The following is an 18,535-nucleotide window of genomic DNA, read 5'->3' as shown; positions in this document are numbered from 1 at the left end:
TTAATGGGGTAATTAACTGCCTCAACGCTCATCTTTGGGTGGAAAACTGAAAGTCGAAGAATGTTTTTCCCATACTGCACTCAAAAAACGATACAGATGACCAAAATTACAGTATTTTGAATTGTTCATTGAGGAGAAATGGTGCTTATATCGATAATTTTTTAATATTGATGGAAAACCCCTCCAAATCAAAAATTGAGGTCTGGAAGGATTGATATGATCAATTGAACGACTGTGCATCCTTTTCTTCCTCGAATCGGTCTATTTGCAGAACTGGCGAGTCAGATTCCGAAGTTCCCGAAAAAGTTTCTCGACATTATGTCTCCCGGCCGTCATTCTGCATTATAACCGACAACAATTCATAGATAACCCATCAGAATTCGACCCGCGGCGACGCTCCTGGCGGAAGGACGATAAATAAATTAGCTATTTTATCGCTTCGGTGATTGTAAATGTAATTTGACGCAAATATCAAGCTACATCGCGAAGGCGAAGTCAAAGAGGGATAAGGTGGCTTTAGGGCCCAGAAGTTCGCCGTGTCAGTAACAGACCGGGATTGCAGTACATGATCATCGAGCTCGAAAGACATGATAAGAAAAGTGACTAAACGGTAGCCTCTGGCCCTCTATTTGATCTCCACCGAACCGCCAGAGCTGTCTCGGTTTCTGGTAGGGCTCCAGGTGAAACAAGAAAATTCCTTTCGGGGGTTGTTGCTTCTCTGTACCCTCTACTCTCTTGAGTAGAGACGATCGTCGGGATATACAGAGTGAGTACAAAGTAACGTACGAAATTGAAATCTTCGATATTTTGTTGAGAAACTCTGTAACTGCACAGTTTCTGAGATACCTACATATTTTTTATCATATAGTGGTACGATCTCTACGTGTTTTTACTGTTTTATAACACAAATAAGTAATTTTTGAACTCCTTTCGATTTTACCACGTGAAACCATCGGGAACGAGGAAATGCCACAATTGAAGATAATCAATTCCGCTGCACCGCACAAAAATGATTTATATCGCTCGAAATGCACCGTTTTCGGCTGAGAAAATCGATGGGGAGCCGGGCCAGTGGAAATTCCTCCCCGCAACCGATACAGATGTCACTTCTTCATCATCTGTTGAAGTTCTCGCGTCAAACGTCCGAGTTTTTGCTAATATGACCGACCGACCCCTATTGATTCATTCAGCGGTCGAGTTGAAGTTGCAGTCTCTCTCTCCACGACGCTGTGGCGTCGGGACGTGTGGGGGAGTTCAAGGATCCTCGACGTAGGGTAGGTTACTCCTTCTGCTTTGTGCCCGATAGGGTGCATATGGCCCTTGGAACTAATGAATTCGAATGTGGCGTATGGAAATCATATTTCGGTCATGGTAATTTATGAATGTGGCCGTTCGTTCCGTATGACGCTTGAAGTTGGCCGGAATGCGTACGGTGGAATTGCAAGGAAGGGTCCTTGCCTAGCTCACCCGGGGGAAAGATTAATACACGTCATTCGTTTCGGCACATCCTTCGGATCCCTTTTTGATATTTAATTCATGGTTCGCATTGAACTCGCTTTTCATGCTCTATAATTCCGATAATTACGAGGATGTATTGATATCTAGTTAGCCTAGACCAGTTCCATGCATATGGAACAGCAATAAATTAAAAGAAAGAAGATATCCACCGAAATTGTGAAAATCGAAAAAGTATCGAGTCATCATCAAGTACCTGTATTTAAAAGGGTTAAGAGGTAAGCAGATTTACGAAGATATGCTTATTACCCTTGGTGATCAATGTCCATTGTATGCGACCGTGAAAAATTGGACTGCAAGCTTCAAAAGAGGTAAATTTTCCATTGAAGATGATGACCGATCGGGAAGGCCAGTTTCTGTGTCAGTCCCCGAAAATATCGATGCAGTTCATGACATGATTTTATCAGACCGTCGAATTGGGCTAAAACGGATATCTGAAGCACTGAATATTTCATACGAACGCGTTCATCATATAGTTCACGTCAATTTGGACATGAGAAAAATTGCTGCAAAATGGATTCCCAAATGTTTGAATGTCAACCAAAAGCATGCAAGGGTAGAAGCATCGCGTTCGATCTTTGCTTCATTTGAAAACGATGTAAACTTCTTAAACCGAATTGTTACCATGGATGAGACTTGGATACATTTCTACGATCCAGAAACAAAGCAACAATCGAGGGAATGGCGACACTCTGGTTCTCCAAGACCTAAGAAGTTTCGTGTCCAAAAATCTGCTGGAAAAGTTCTTGCTTCAGTGTTTTGGGATTGCCATGGAGTAATCATCATTGATTTTTTTGGATAAGGGTAGAACAATAACCGGAGATTACTATTCGACATTACGGACCACTCTACGCAAAAAAATTTATGAGAAAAGACGCGGAAATCTATCCAAAGGTGTTCTGTTTTTGCAGGACAACGCCCCTGCACACAAATCTCATGTTTTCGAGAAATCATGCAGGGTTGCTTGATTTCTTCAATAATTTTTCCCGCATACGATCGACTCAAAAATTTTCGCGTAATCATAATTCAGGAATATACAGGTGCACCCGACGAAAACTTGACATGGGTGTTTGAGGTGACGATAGGCTGTATATGGAAAAATGCCCAGACCGATCTGATTCAATTTGCAAGGGGATGATAATGCCTCGTCCAATTTACATCATCGTCACATCAACCCTCGAGCAGAGGGCGAACAATCCGTATAATTTGAATGGGCAATGGCAGTCGTAACGCACACCATCGAGAACCCTTAAGATACCCAGTGATTTTTCGAAAATTCTGTTGCGTCTGGAATGGATGAAATTTGGAGAGTTATAACTATAAAACCTGCTTTTTTGCTTTTTCAAAGTGTATCACTTTTAGCTCTAGGATGATTTTTCTTAGAGATACGCGTGTGGAAAGTTGACCATCGAAAGATTCCGAAAAAGGTGGGGTCATTCAAAAATTCATCAAGAACAAACGGTAGCACTACGATCAGTGAAATTTCCAGAGGATATTCTTGAATAGTCGAGTGTTATCTGCGAACACTAGGTTTGGCGTAGTGAAGTCACAAACGTTGTCTTCTCAAAATCTCCAAAAAAGTGGTAAACTTAATTGTAATTCCTGGAACCTTGGAAAATCCAGATTACACTGTATCTGAGTTTCATATATGTCAATTTTCAAGTATTTCGCTGCTAGTGTCATTCTAACAACCCCTTCGTTTTGTTTCAGGTCCAAGTGTCAAAACCACAACAGCAACCCTGAACTGCTTGCTGGCTAGGCAATTCTGTTTCGAGGATTCATCGTGTTCAGCTATTTTAGAAATAATTCCGAGAGTATGCGGACCCGAGCTAGGTAAGGAAAAGCATTGAACTCAAAATCGGGCTTGTATTATGTGAAGAGAGCACAAGCCGCCTTGAACTCGCCCTTAAAAATAAAGGAGGCTGCGGAAGATCATCGAAATACAGGACATTTACAATTCATACCGTATGGGGAAGTTAAAACCGTGTCTCGATAAACTCGGAATTGATGATTTGTCACCGACTACTAGAGTTTTATAGCTTATCGTTTCATTTTATACTTAGGTATTTGCGTACGTTCTATATCAATCCAAATGTGAAGGACGATATCCTCTAATGTACCGGGTGAATTATAAATGAACCATCGAATCATTAGTATATTTTATTCAGCGTTTTTCAAGGTTCCAAGCAGGTTAGAGACTGGTTTACATCCACCTTCATTTTTCCGTTGCCATAACAGAATTCCGATGTAGCATAATATCCGAAAATGAGTTTCCGAGTTTATCATATCAAAGCAAAACGAAACGCGATGAAAAAATTGCATATTACCTTTTTCGGAGACTATTGCTTTGATGTATGTAGGATTAACATAGCAGAATGCCGAACAGTCATATTGCGAAAGCCTGCCCGGATACTCACTAGAATTAATGGGGAAGAATTTCATAAGAATATTTCACGGAAACATGATTTAATGATTATTTGATTTCGCCGAATTGCTTCGAGGTGTCAGCCGTGAAAGAATTCGCCAAAGGAAATCTTCACAAAGCGTGCCGAATTGGAATATTTATGGTATGATTATAATTAATTGAAGACCTTGTTGCAAAATGGCGAAAGCGCATTCCATGTAAAGTGGAATTCTTTTGATTATAAGAGCCAATAATACTTATTTTTTGTCTATAAGCTATGCACGACTGAAGGCTTCAGAGTTGAGAAGTTAAATGTAGTCCAAATCTCTTTTTCTAAGTGAAAATCAGCAGACAGACAAAAATTATAATGATAGTTAATTCATTCTAACGAAAATTTATCCTTTGCAACAAAAATATTGTGGTGTGGATTTGATATTATTGTCTTCTATTATGCGTTATTCATTCATCTCTTGTTTATTTTTTCTCTGGGCCAGCAACGTTATCCCAAATGAATATCCACCCACTATGGTTTACCGACTGGAATTTCTATGTCCGAATTGTGTTCTGGCAGCGAAATGATTTTTCAATTATCTTATAAATCTTTTGGATTATACATTGAATAAATGAATTGGGCGTACCCAAACAAACCAAATGAATGAAAATTTGATGAGCCTAATGGAGAATTTTCATCAATCAATAGAGTTTCACGTATTTCGGACTATTACCATCAGATCAGAAACATCGTGCGCTAAAAAAACGCACAATACACTTCCAAAATAAAAATTCCTATATGATTTTTCCTCACTAAACGCGAATCTTCTTCTGTCGAGTATGAAATTGAGTTAGTTTATGAAACTAAATTCGTTTCCATCGAATTTATGGTTATGGATACAGTTAGAATGAACAAATTTCGCGATTAGTTCACCTACCTTCTCTTCTGTTCTCAATTCATGAGTAATCTAACCGAAATATCAATTTTTCCCGTATTAAGATTGAATTTTCCGACGAAGAAATGTGAGAAAAATCGTCCGGAACTTTCTTCGAATTCTGAACCATAAAAGTAGATTCCCGAGATATCTATGGCAATAACGACGTTGAGGTTCCATATCTTCATAGCCCGATAGTTATGACCGCTTCATTTCGGAAAATCGTCTGCGACAAACTTATGCATTTGCGCCCTTAAAACGGCCACTACGGCACCTGGCCCTTTCTGGAATGGCCTCGCTCGAATAATCATTTCGCCAAAACAAATTAGATTTTCGAGATTTCGTGACCTATTCCAAAAGGTAAAATACACAATCTTAAGGGAGCAGTCGTAAACTGAGGGAAATTGTTGTGAGATATCGCCTGGCTGGAGTGTATGTTCGTGATTGTGCTATTTTGGTTAGGAAATGCTGTATTGCTTCATGACAGTCCGGTATTGCAGAAACGGCTTATACAGTTCAGTATTCTGAAAGAAAATTAGGAAAATTCGATTAATGTGGAACGTTACTTGATATTTTTGTGGTTGGAGCTGAAAGGCTGTTTGCATTGTGAACTTTTGATGCTTAGTTGAGGATGAACAATCATTCCATTCTAGTATGGAAAACGAAGAATTAATTCGCACAAAAGCTTTCGACTTCCGAATAAGATGAAAGATTCCACATGAAAACGGATGGGATTATAAAGGGGTTGAATAAAAACTGAAACCTTATTTTCCGAAATTGAAATTACCTTCATCTCGTTCTGTTCTGAAACGTAATTTTTCGCTAGAAAACAAGAACGACTAGAAAAAGCGATTCAATTCTGGCTTAATCGATTTCGTTGCTGTCTTTTCATGAATAGGATGCGGAATTGCGTTGTTGTTTTTACACCTCATTGCCGTATCACTCCGAATGGTCCAATTAAAAGCAGTGATCTCCTGCTGAAAGTTCGGACAATGTAGCCTCAACAAAACAGGAGATAATCTAGACCTGGTACCAAATGACGACGTTCCAATTATGTCGACAAATAAACGGCTCATAAAAACTTCCTGCCAAGTTATTTCCGAACAAGATTCCTTCTACCTCTGCTGAGACATTATGGAAAAAGAACTGGACCCCAATGAACAAAGGTTCGTGTGCGGAAGTAATGGAATTAGGTGGTTTGACACTTTACTGCGCCAGTTAATCAATCTTTTTGGATGACGGGCAGATTCCATCGCAGTAGCCAATTCGATTAAGGGAACAACGATTGGTGAACAACACACTTAATAACGGGAATTTCAGGGGGGACCATTATTGGATAAATACCCGGTCTGATGTGGAACAACCATCTTTCACAGAGTGTTCAATACAGTTTCTTTCTTCATTAATTCCAAAGTAGGGTAGTCTTCTGTGTCACTCAGCATAATTATTGAAAAACTCACAAAGTATTTTTCAATAGGTTGAACCTGCCCTAAATGTCCGAATCCGTTATGGATTCGCGTTATTTTTCGAGCTCACCGCGGTATTTTGCTATTCGATCGAGCTGAAACAATGACAAATTACCGCCAATAACTCCTATTGCCCTCCTGCATTTCAACGCTATATCCGGCTATCGAATTCATGACATATTCAAAACCGAAATATTTCCAACTTCATGCGGAACTAATCCGTGCTTTTGTTGGAGAATAATAAGTCGACAACAAAATGCCATTAATGAGTGGAGTGCAACGGGTTCATTTTTCATTAGCCACCCTCTGTCAATACGAAATATAACGAACGTGTTATTAATTGTTTAATTTCTTCAGTCGATTTAGTGGCACAATGGCGTTTCGATCAGTTTGAGGACTATGCGTTCCTCCTACCTGATGGCTAATTAGGGAATATCGATAGTTCAATGCGGTTCAACTGATACCGTTCAGATACAAAAATTATTTTCGGGAACGAAGAGCTGGTCGAATAGAAGCACGAATTTCTGCCCTAAAATAATTAGTCGTCTTCGTTTTTCTGTCGAAACACAATGCAAGTAATGTCAGGTATCTCAATACTTTTTGCAGTATGTATCTATGTATAGGCTGAGTCTCCGACTCGTACAAATATTTTACAGTAGATTCTTGAGGCCAAAAGAAACTGAATTGGACATAGCGTAACTAATGAACATTTCAGCGTTTTGTAAACTGAAAGTATTCTTCATATTTTCTCGTATAATAAGCCGTTTTCGAGTAACTTGATGTTCAAGAATCAAAAAGTATCTAAGGCTACTTTGGCTGAATACAACTCATTTCAAAAGATCCACAGATGTGTGATGTCACAGATTTAGCTAGTTATTCTGAAGGTAATTTTGTTTCTCTAGGGATGGCACAGCTCACAGTCATGAAACCTTGAAACGCTATATCTTCTTATCAGGGCCGGATCTGAAAAAGTGGCATAGGAAAAAAGTGTTTCTCCTCACCTCAAGAATCTACTGTTGAAATATTTGTACGAGTCTGTGTATCCCCGATGATGAATCTCCAACTGCGAGCAGAATTACTTGAATTCATCCATTGGCATTTCCTGCGGCTCAACTAGGTGACAATTTCTGTACGTGGCATCGATTCAGTGAGTAGGATTAAATTCGAATCGAGGATATGCGTAAAATGCCACCGGTTGAATAGATTATCAGATCGCTATCATAGATTTGCGGAAACAAGTGCCGTGTATTGTCGGTAAATGCTAGATAAACAGTATGTTAGCAACCGCTAACACGTTTACATAAATCACGTTATATGGGGTTCAAATCCCATCACTTCTATTCTCTTGCAGTTGTACCCTAAACGTTCCACGTTAAACCAGTCGTCCAAGAGCATTATGCACTATTATCGATTCCATCCTCGAATGCAGCTTAGGATCCTCCAATCCCAGGATCTCCCATCGTCTCAAATCACTGAAAAAACTGAGAAATTTTTTGAGTTTGAGGAAAATATAATTTTCAAATGAAATGAGCCTAATTGGTAAATAGGGCGGACGTTTATTGCTCTTCGAAATTAGCGAACATAACTTATCCGCATCATAAACTTTTCGTTTCGCGAATTTTCAGATATCAAATGATAAACGTGGGCGATAAAACTACATTTTACGGTCATCATATTATTCTCTCTCAATAGAGTAATTGAAATTGGCGCACTTACAAAATGCGAAACCCTAAAAATAAATTAAATTTGTTCCGTATATCGGCCATTCGGTCGGTATTGGTGAAATACAATATTGTTTTGAATTATACACGCATGCCAGTGATATATGAACGGAATTTTTCGGTTATTTGAAGCTCTAAATGTTTTGCCCTTCACATCGGATGAGGCCAGTCATTGAACAGTTCGGATTTTCAAGTAGGGCTCGACAGTGCATTATTGGAAATATTCTCATAAAATTCGGAAAAACCTATTCACCTTGTACGAGGATGTATTGATATCTACTTAGCCTAGACCAGTTTCATTCTTGAAGAATTTATTGCGTTACCATATCAACGAACAATAACTCATTAGAAGTGTCAGTGTGAAGTTTGAGGTCAAAAAAGTAAACCAGTGTATAATGATGACCAAAAGCGTGCAAGGGTAGAAGCATCGCGTTGGATCTGTGCTCGATTTGATGTACTTTTGACTTCTTAAACCGAATTGTTACTATGGATGAAACTAGGGTACATTTCTACGATCCAGAAACAAAGCAACAATAGATGGAATGGCAACACTCTGGTTCTCCAAGACCTAAGAAGTTTCGTGTCCAAAAATCTGCTGGAAAATTTGCTTCAGTTTTTTGGGATTGCCATGGAGTAATCATGATTGATTTTTTGGATAAGGGTAGAACAATAACCGGAGATTACTAATCGACATTACTGACCACTCCACGGAAAAAAATTAAAGAGAAAAGACGCTGAAAGCTGTCCAAATGTGTTTTGTTTTTGGAGGACAACGCCCCTGCACACAAATCTCATGTTGCCATGCAAAAATGTCGTGATTTAGGGTTTGAATTACTAGAACACCCCCGTTATTCACCAGATTTGGCTCCATTCCACTATCATCTCTTTCCTCAACTGAAAAAAAGTTTAAGAGGTCGTAAATTTTCTTCCAACGAGGAGGTAAAAAAAGCTGTGGAGGTCTGGTTTGCAGAGCAAGAAAAAATATTTTTTTTGAAAGGTCTAGAGACGTTGCAGGTTCGCTGTAATAAATGTATCCAATTAAAAGGAGAATAAGTTGAGTAATTGAAATTGAAATTTTGTTTGGTTCTATAGTAGGCTGAGAATTTTGCAATATATCCTCGTATAACCAGAATATAAACAATACTGACGTGGACTCAAGCCCCTTTTAGTAAAAAAATTTGTAGAACAAATGGTTTTTGAGCCACAATTCGAATCTTTCACCTTCAAAGCGTCGCTCTCATGAACCCTGAACTGTGTACCTTCTCAGTGTCGCGAATTTCATCAGTTAGCGCTAGTGAACTATTCGAAATCTAAAGATGCTGTTGTACCATGTCTGTTCCCCCTTCGTATACTCGGGATTTCGGTTTGTTCCTCGTCGAAATACTAATTGGCTTTCAATTAACGCGACGTTGTATATTGAAACCTGTGTCAATTAACGTCGATACCCTCAAATAGCGCGGCTCGGCTAGAACGAAATGAATATAATCCAAATTTTGCGCTGTCAATTTCGCGGAATACGATGCTGGGGGAGCGTTCTTTTAAGGAGACACGAAATCGTGAAATTCAGACACATCCGACGATCGTTAAGTTCCGACGTCATTTCGCGTTTATGCACATAATGCGATAGATTCCGTTATGCAAATATTGAAACAATATCGTATAGCTGAAAGCCTTTCGCCGTAAGTATAAACCATAACCGGTACATTCATCAAATTGCCATCCCAATATATTTAAGTGAATTCTTGAGTTGTTTTCAGCCCGAGTAGAGAGATTCATTTCAGCAAGCTGAACGGGTAAACAATTTCTAAATAATCTAATTGACTGAGGCGGAATTCGATGCCGCTCTTACCTTTTCCGGGACCTGAATATCCTCGGCCAATATTTGACTTTCGAAATGTTGCAAAAATAACTCGAAAAAAATTCCACTCTGGTCGCCCTCCGAAAAACTCTACGTAAACCGCAACGTTTCATCATGATTCGTTAATTCGATTGAAAAGCCGTAAATTCTACACGAAATTCCACTACCTTTATTTTCTCCTCTTCAATATTTGAAGCAGAGCCTTTGAAGAAAATACACTAGTCTTTAGATTTGTCGTAGTCATTTATTATCATTTCATCATTACTAATATTGGGCCAAAAGCCTATAGCTTCCATGAAAACTCTCTCCACCCCCAAAATATCCTTGTCAAGTCTATTTGATCGTGCCTTTTCAAATATTCGATTCGGTGCAATGATTTTTTTTCTCCCTCATTGTTTGATCCATAATTATAATAATAACTAACTGAATATAAAATTAATTTACCGATCTAAATTTGTATTATATTCAATTTCCATAATAACCGATTTCATATCATGACATAAAAAAGGATTGATTGCCCTGTCGAATTTTGACGTTGAAAAGGTGAATGTTGTAAATATAGTCGATTTGTTAATTGAATCTGTCAAACGGACACCGAAAGTAATTAGGGACGAATTACCATTAAAAACCCCATCGATTCAAATTACCCGATAATATACTGACGATTTTTGCCGTGTCGATTCGAAATATCTGCAAAATTCAGCCAAAAATTATCGAAATAGTTCCTGAAACGAACTTTACAAGTTCATAATGATTCATAACTTAGCTTTAATATTAACGTAATCAAAACACCCAATCTTTCTTCATTCAATTTGTTTAGTCGCTGCTAATTGGCACTTGCAGCAGGAAAAAATTCTCTTCTCTATATTAATCTATATTATCTTATCTCAATTGGGGTAAAAAGGTTTGTTGGAATTGGCCAACGCCTTTTTTATTGTATCTATTTTTCCAATGTTGTCGTTGGAGAAGGAAGCTTTTCAATAGAAATAATGTAATGTATATACTGAATAGGTGAACCTTATCAGAGTTTATAGTTGTAGATGTAGATAATCGAATACACTGTGTTATACGCTGAAGGTTTGATTCATTACTAATTGATGATGTAGCTAAGCAGTCGACACACACTCGATTGTCGATTGTCTCATAACTAATAGAATACTATTCAGGGACTGAATTTTAGATGAGATTGTTGAGTCGATAGTTCTGGATTTCAAGCTTAACTTCATCCGAAGATATTATACTACGTTTTCGTACCCTAATTTTTCAATTCTTCTTGTTTATGAAATCCCCAAGTAATATACTGGTATCAGAAGTTCGTGGGATATTTTTATTTGTACCTCTCGGAGAATATGTGGAAATTAATTTGAAGGGATTGCTGCAAATCGAAACGACCAAAGACAATCCGAATCCTTTAAAACAAATTTCATACTTGAGTCATGGCAAATTTACGTTACTTGAATTAATAACAAGAAAAGGAATCAATAGAGGGCTGACGTTGAATACACAATGGTATAATAGCGTCATATGCTCTAGGACCGTATAGAATCGACCTGCTCTGTGTTAGAAATATGCAAGTTAAAATTCATAGAAGTGATTTATGATAGTTCGGTGTTGATATTCGAATAGAGTCATTAATTATGCTCCACGAGGAGACATCGGATCAACAACTGCTATTTAATCAGCAACAACAACAAGCGCCCCACCTGAAATTTCACAAGTTTGAACGACGTTTACTGGAAGGAGAAATAAAGCGCGTAAAATACTCCTGAAAGTTCCCCAGGAAGGTATGTGCAATGGTCAATAACCCCCGAGCACGTACACCCCCATAATTTTTTTTCGATTCAGTAGTCGCTTGGTTGAAATTTCATTCCGCCGCCGATCATCTGATAAAATATTAATATTGAGAGTGGGTGGTACCAAATTTTGTTTCCTCGAGAATATGGCAATTCACTTATGAAGGAAGGAGGAAGAGGGTTTTATGACCACCCTAATCCGAAATTGGGAAAGCAATGAAAAAACTCATGCCACCTTTCGTAGAGAGTAAAAAGTGGGGAAGCGTGATGATAATTTGAAAGTCAATTACTCGAATAAATATAACATAAGATGATAAGTTCATACAAAGAAGCAAAATGTTTCTTTATGATGATGTTAGTCCTTTGAGATTCATTCATCCAAAATATAGCTGGTGATAATGATGGGGAAGGGATTGATTTTCCCGCCAATTAGTCCCGATCTGAAGGAGGGATGATCGATTCTTGTCCCTGTCAATCCTCGTGGGCCTGGCCGCTGTTCGATCAGTCCGAAAAAAATCGGAGAATATCATCACCTTCACGTTCTCCGAAGAGAGGAGACGAAAATAATTCCGGAGATCAGTGTCAATTTGCAACAAGGCTGAACTCGAAGAATAGATTTCGCAGTGGTACTTAACACAAGAAGTTTAATCCCAGAACAGATCAATCCTTATCAGGAGTCAATAAAGTAGAGACAGCGAAGGAGATGGAGACGCATTGTAGTCGCCTCGTTTTAGCCTTCTCCGGAAACACAATTTTGCGTTCATTAGGAACTTAACCGGGGAAATTTCATTGATTTCGAGTCGATTCCACGAACGCGATGGACAATAATCGGTTCTTTCGTTTCTGCACTTCCTTTCGCGGTTGAAATTATTGAAAAAATATGGATCGATAAATACTTACGAGGTTATATCGAAAAATTTTTAGCCTACTATAAAACCGAACCAAATTTCAATGTCAAAATATTTTATTACTCAACATATTCTCCCCTTAATTGGATACATTTATTATAGCGAACCTGCAACGTCTCTAGACCTTTCAAAAAAAATGTTTCTTCTTGCTCTGCAAACCAGACCTCCACAGCTTTTATTACCTTCTTGTTGGAAGAAAATTTACGACCTTTTAAACTTTTTTTCAGTTGAGGAAAGAGATGATAGTCGGATGGAGCCAAATCTGGCGAATAAGGGGGGGTGTTCTAGTAATTCAAACCCTAAATCCAACATTTTTGCATGTCAACATGAGATTTGTGTGCAGGGGCGTTGTCCTGCAAAAACGAAACACCTTTGGTAGCTTTCTGCGTCTTTTCTCTTTAATTTTTTCTCGTAAAGTGGTCAGTAATGTCGAATAGTGATATCCGGTTATTGTTCTACCCTTATCCAAAAAATCAATTATAAATACTCCATGGCAATCCCACAAAACTGAAGCAAGAACTTTTCCAGCAGATTTTTGGACACGAAACTTCTTAGGTCTTGGAGAACCAGAGTGTCGCCATTCCATCGATTGTTAGTTCGTTTCTGGATCGTAGAAATGTACCCAAGTCTCATCCATAGTAACAATTCGGCTTAAGAAGCCTACATCGTTTTCAAATCGAGCATAGATCGAACGCGATGCTTCTACCCTTGCACGCTTTTGGTTAACATTCAAACATTTGGGGATCCATTTTGCAGCAATTTTACAGGATAAGGGTGGTTTTCTATACATAGCCTCCATTTCTCAAATTTTCTTTCGAAGATTGACGAAAAAAATCGGTGGAAAGCGCTCGGATTAAATGGAAAATTGTTCGTTCCAGAAGAAAACTGGGATCAAACCCGTATTGTCGAATTTATCAGCCTATTAATATTTCAGAACGAGCACGACCTTGTTTGGATGCTTTTCTTCTCGGGAACTTCCAGAAGTTCAGAAAGTTCTTGAAGAATCCCCTGTTATAAGTTCTCGCAAATAACATATATCTAAGTGTCTGTGAAAATAACAGATAGCTCCGAGACATGGGGTTTAGAGTCGAATAAACACTGCGTCGGATGAAATGGGGCCAAAGTGGGTAAGTTGTTAATTTTTCAGATTTTCTCCATGAGAATTTCGATTCCTTCATACTCGATTATAAATTGATACAGTTACTCTCCTAAGTTCTTCAAATATTCCAGTTAGATTTAATCGTATGAGAATTTTTAACGGTTTTTCGAGGTTATTTTCGAGTGAATCATTTTTACAGCAGACGAATACGATATCCCTGAACTCGTTTTGAATGTCCTGCCACTGAATGTTTCGCTGTGTGAATTAAAATGTAGACCGCGGGCTGCGGACTCCTTTAGGAAAATAGGATCGGCATATCATTTTACAGAATTACTGGTGGAAACGCGGATTCAATTTAACGGAACTGCTCTAACTGTGTTATTGTTTGTGGCATTTAATGCGATGCTGAAAGATTTTCCGAACGCAATAATTAATTGGCTTTGAGATTCGTTCTAATTACGCTTTAACTGGTGTATCGTCTACTTTCATCATCTGGTAAAAACGGGCTTTGAATGCTTATTCAGTTAGGTATAAAGGAAATTTCGAAATTATGTTCCCGGTGGATTGCCTGTGAACGTTCGATTTCTTCTACCAGTGACGACAATCATGAAACCGTTGCTGGTGCATATTTTTCACTGTTATTTATACCTTTTCCGAAGATGAACCCTCAGAATAAAACAAAACTCATATTTGTGAAGTTTTCATTTGGAAATTCACAAATAACGAGAATATTATCAAGCATACCTTCCATGTTTTTATCGAAAAGTATTGTACCCTAGTGAAGCATTCCTAGAACCACGTCTTCATGCTTATTCAGCCCGGTAGAGCACGAATTGCAAACGTACGTATTTGCATCGAGCGGACGCAGAAAACATCCAACATTTCACAATATTTTCAATGGCACCATCGCAGCGAATCTTTTCTATTATCACTTCGATAGGAATTCATTCGGATTTTATTCCACGGAATTATATCAGTTCCGGATATTTCTTCCGCCGTTCGCTTCCATATTACCCCCATTCGCGATGATTTCGTATAGGTAGTTTTTATTGGTGTGAATTCGGTTGCAGGCGTTTTTCTCGAATCGAAAGTGCTCGAAGTGACGATAAAATTACTCAACTCACGGTGAGAATATAAAGTGCTGGCGCGTTATGCCAGATACACTATTTTTTTGGGTTATCGACTGATTTTTCCTCTGTTGAAAGCTCCTCTTATAGGCGAATTTCGTTATAGATTGAAATCGATAGGTTTCATGATTTGTGCCATCTAGAATCTTGTATTCGAATAGGAAATGAATAGAATGAAAACAGTCTCTTGGGGTATCCTCTATGAAACTGCATTGGTCGTGGCGTTAAAGCGCAAGACTAAAATATTCAGTGTGTTAGTGAAGCCCAGTCACCAAAGCATGCGCAACACGATTGTTGCGTGTATCGAATTCTTCGAGTAATAGCCAGAAGAATCCATTTTTTCCGGTTTGAAAGAATGACGAGATGATAAATTTCGAATTTGAACATCCATGTTCGTCCTGATTGACGTCATCTTCGAAATGAACAGAACCCGGCAACAGTTGTCGACGTGAACGTTTCATTCCGAAGGTATTTCTGTTTATTTCTCGTGATAAACACAGCCGAGGAGAAATCTGTGAATGTGTATTTGCAGCACCGCTGTTATCTCTGGAAGTAATGACATTTAGAAACTTCTCTAGCCTCCCCTGTTCCATAGTGGAACCGTTGTAGTCTCGGAACCTGGAGTGGTGATACTCTTGGTATCGATCCACAGGATCTTCTCGTATGGATGCATTCACCCCTGTGCTCGCTACAGTTACGAGCGTGTGATAGATTCCGAATTCTCTGTTATGAAACTACCAATTGCACGTTATACATCCTTGGATGCAACTGCTCTGGAATATGACACGCTTGAGATAATTCGTGTTTTATCCGCAGGAGAAGTTAGCATGTAGAAACTACCCTCAAGTTAGAACTCGAGTTTCAAGACATGTAGACTCGGAAAACGATCAAAAGTATTGAGTGTTTTGTGACAACGATCCTCTCAGCTTTCTGAGTTCTTTCAAGTTGAAGGTTTGATTGTTGGGGTTAAATTCATAAAAAAACACTTTGAACTATTTGGTATTGTCGTTTCCCAAGTGATATTCACTCAGGTGGTATTTGAATCATTTAGATCACAGATATTTCACCTAGAAATTAGGTACGTAATTTGATTCCTCCATTTCGGCCATCAGAATCCCTCTTCGAAGTTAAGAATGCAAACAGACGATTGAGATTTGAGACTCCCTGCTTTTTGCGAGACAGACAAGTTCCTAAACTTCCCGATTCAGAATTATTCATCTCGGAATAATGAAGGAATTAGCATAATCGTTAAGCAACTCTATCAAGAGACTGAGTTATGTTTTTCGAGCATAACTGATGAATATTTCATCGCCGTCCGCGCGCGTTGATATACCGATAAAATTTTGATTCGTCGGTTGTGTTATTGTTGAAAAGGGAGGAATCTGGATTCGGGGATAACCTGAAGGCGATAAACATAACGCTGACTTCGGGAATGGGTATTTATACCTAATGAAGGCCTAGGACGGAGTTTCTCACTCATTTTCTTACTGGAAAGAAGATGATTCCTCATACAATCTGCAGGTCCAAGTTCTCCTGGTGTCAGAGTGTTGTAAAGTGTGGATGCCCTAGGTATAAAAGTTGGGTAAAGGTTTTGGAAGCAGTCGAAATACCTAGGTACAACTTGTTTACTTCTTCCACCTGGAGAGTCTATGTTTATAGGGGAGATCAGCATGCCACATCAAGTCGAGGGCCTTTGAATCTGGTGGTTATGCGGCATAAGAGGCCACTAATACCCAAAGCACTGATTCTGTTTCCTTCATCGTATTATGGTCGAATGCGGACACGTCCCTCCGTTTCATAAAATCCAAGCCAGCCGATTCCTAATCCGTTTGCTTCCGCCAATCCCGAAATTATTGTGGCCCCAAATATGGACCATTAATGAATTACTTATATGCAGGGCGGAACATCCGGTTTTCCAATTAGATTAACCTAAAACTGCATCAAGGTAACCCTTCACGGACAATAAAATCTGAACTGGTGTACGGTGTACCAGCGTCGGCGGTTATATGAATTTTCTGGCCGTGGCCTGCTCGTCGTTCCAATCTCTTCGGCGGCACGTTACCGTTTTGTTGCCATTTATAATGCATTCATGAATCCGGAATCGCTGCCTTGGACCGTGTTCTGATTCCCAACAGAATCAATATTTGTTTTGTGTGTTTTGAGAGGAGACCATGCAGATTAGCTAATTGTTGTTGGCCACCATGATCGGAAATTTTCGATGAGGCAAGGTTCAGCGGTATATAAGAGGATATATTGAAAAATTCTTAGCCTACTATAGAACCAAACAAAATTTCAATGTCAAAATATTTTATTACTCAACTTATTCTTTTAATTAGATAAATTTATTACAGCGAACCTGCAACGTCTCTAGACCTTTCAAACCAAATGTTTCTTCTTGCTCTGCAAACCAGACTTCCACAGCTTTTATTACCTCCTCGTTGGAAGAAAATTTACTACCTTTCAACCTTTTTTTTAGTTGAGGAAAGAGATGATAGTGGGATGGAGCCAAATCTGGTGAATAAGGGAGGTGTTCTAGTAATTCAAACCCTAAATCACGAATTTTTTGCATGGCAACATGAGATTTGTGTGCAGGGGCGTTGTCCTGCAACAACAGAACACCTCTGGATAGCTTTCCGCTTCTTTTCTCTTTAATTTTTTCCCGTAGAATGGTCAGTAATGTTGAATAGTGATCTCCAGTTATTGTTCTACCCTTATCCAGAAAATCAATCATGATTACTCCAATGCAATCCCAAAAAACTGAAGTAAGAACTTTTCCAGCAGATTTTTGGACACGAAACTTCTTAGGTCTTGGAGAACTAGAATGTCGCCATTCCATCGATTGTTGTTTTGGATTCTGGATCGTAGAAATGTACCCAAGTCTCACCCATAGTAACAATTCGGTTTAAGAAGTCTACATCGTTTTTAAATCGAGCACAGATCGAACGAGATGCTTCTACCCTTGCACGCTTTTGGTCAACATTCAAACATTTGGGGATACATTTTGCACCAATTTTTCTCATGTCCAAATTGACGTGAACATCTGTCTGTAAACTTTCCTTCAATAATTAATCTTCTTGAAAGGTCCATTTCCATTTCTGTCACAAAAAGATTGGGTAATCTTTAAAAAAATCTCAACTACCTTCCACCACCAGTGGAGATATGAATTTTATGCGTTACTTTTCAGATACTCACTCTGTATAACACTGCCTTGTTGTTATTCGTCTTCGAAAGGTCTGTTCGATTCTTGACGTCGCTCTCAGACTGACAAAGAAGATTATTATTCATTCATGCGCCAATCTCGCACTGAAAAAAATTCTTCGCGATTCGTTTTTCTTCGAATGTTGGAAAAGTTATGCGTACCTATGTGAAAGTTCAAAGCATAAATTATGGGTAAACCTTCAATCCGTACCGGGATAGGAGTCGAACGCTTTAAATAGGAAATTCAAGTGTGCCCAACGAGCTATCAATTCGGTAGCATGAAGTCTGCACGTCTTCGGGGGTCCGTAAGACCTTTTACGTTCGCAAGAGTAGTTATTGAACTATTTCATGAACTGTTTGATGTTGTAAGATGAAGCCACTCGAATTTTCATCGGAGTACACGTTTACCTGGAATAATCATCGCTGCCGAGCTTAAATCGTACGATATCCCTTATTATTCCGCTCTGTGTATCTTGCAGTTCATGTCATTAGTAGCTCGGCTTCCGTTGGAAACCTCTCT

General features: G+C 38.8%; 1 protein-coding gene across 6 annotated transcripts in view; it reads left to right on the top strand.

The window, feature by feature from the left end:
• The window catches only part of LOC123321927, a 163,063-nt gene that overhangs the window by 80,386 nt on the left and 64,142 nt on the right, over nucleotides 1-18,535 (top strand). For all 6 annotated transcript variants that reach the window (XM_044909736.1, XM_044909735.1, XR_006538979.1 and 3 more), the window contains exon 2: nucleotides 3,226-3,348. In XM_044909736.1, coding sequence (XP_044765671.1) covers nucleotides 3,226-3,348 — 123 coding nt within the window. The remainder of the gene's footprint in view (nucleotides 1-3,225; nucleotides 3,349-18,535) is intronic.

The sequence above is a fragment of the Coccinella septempunctata genome, chromosome X (genome assembly GCF_907165205.1).
Source record: "Coccinella septempunctata chromosome X, icCocSept1.1, whole genome shotgun sequence".
In the NCBI taxonomy this organism is placed as follows: domain Eukaryota; kingdom Metazoa; phylum Arthropoda; class Insecta; order Coleoptera; family Coccinellidae; genus Coccinella; species Coccinella septempunctata.
Note: the sequence above shows the minus strand (reverse complement) of the source record. Positions and strands in the feature narration are given on the sequence as shown.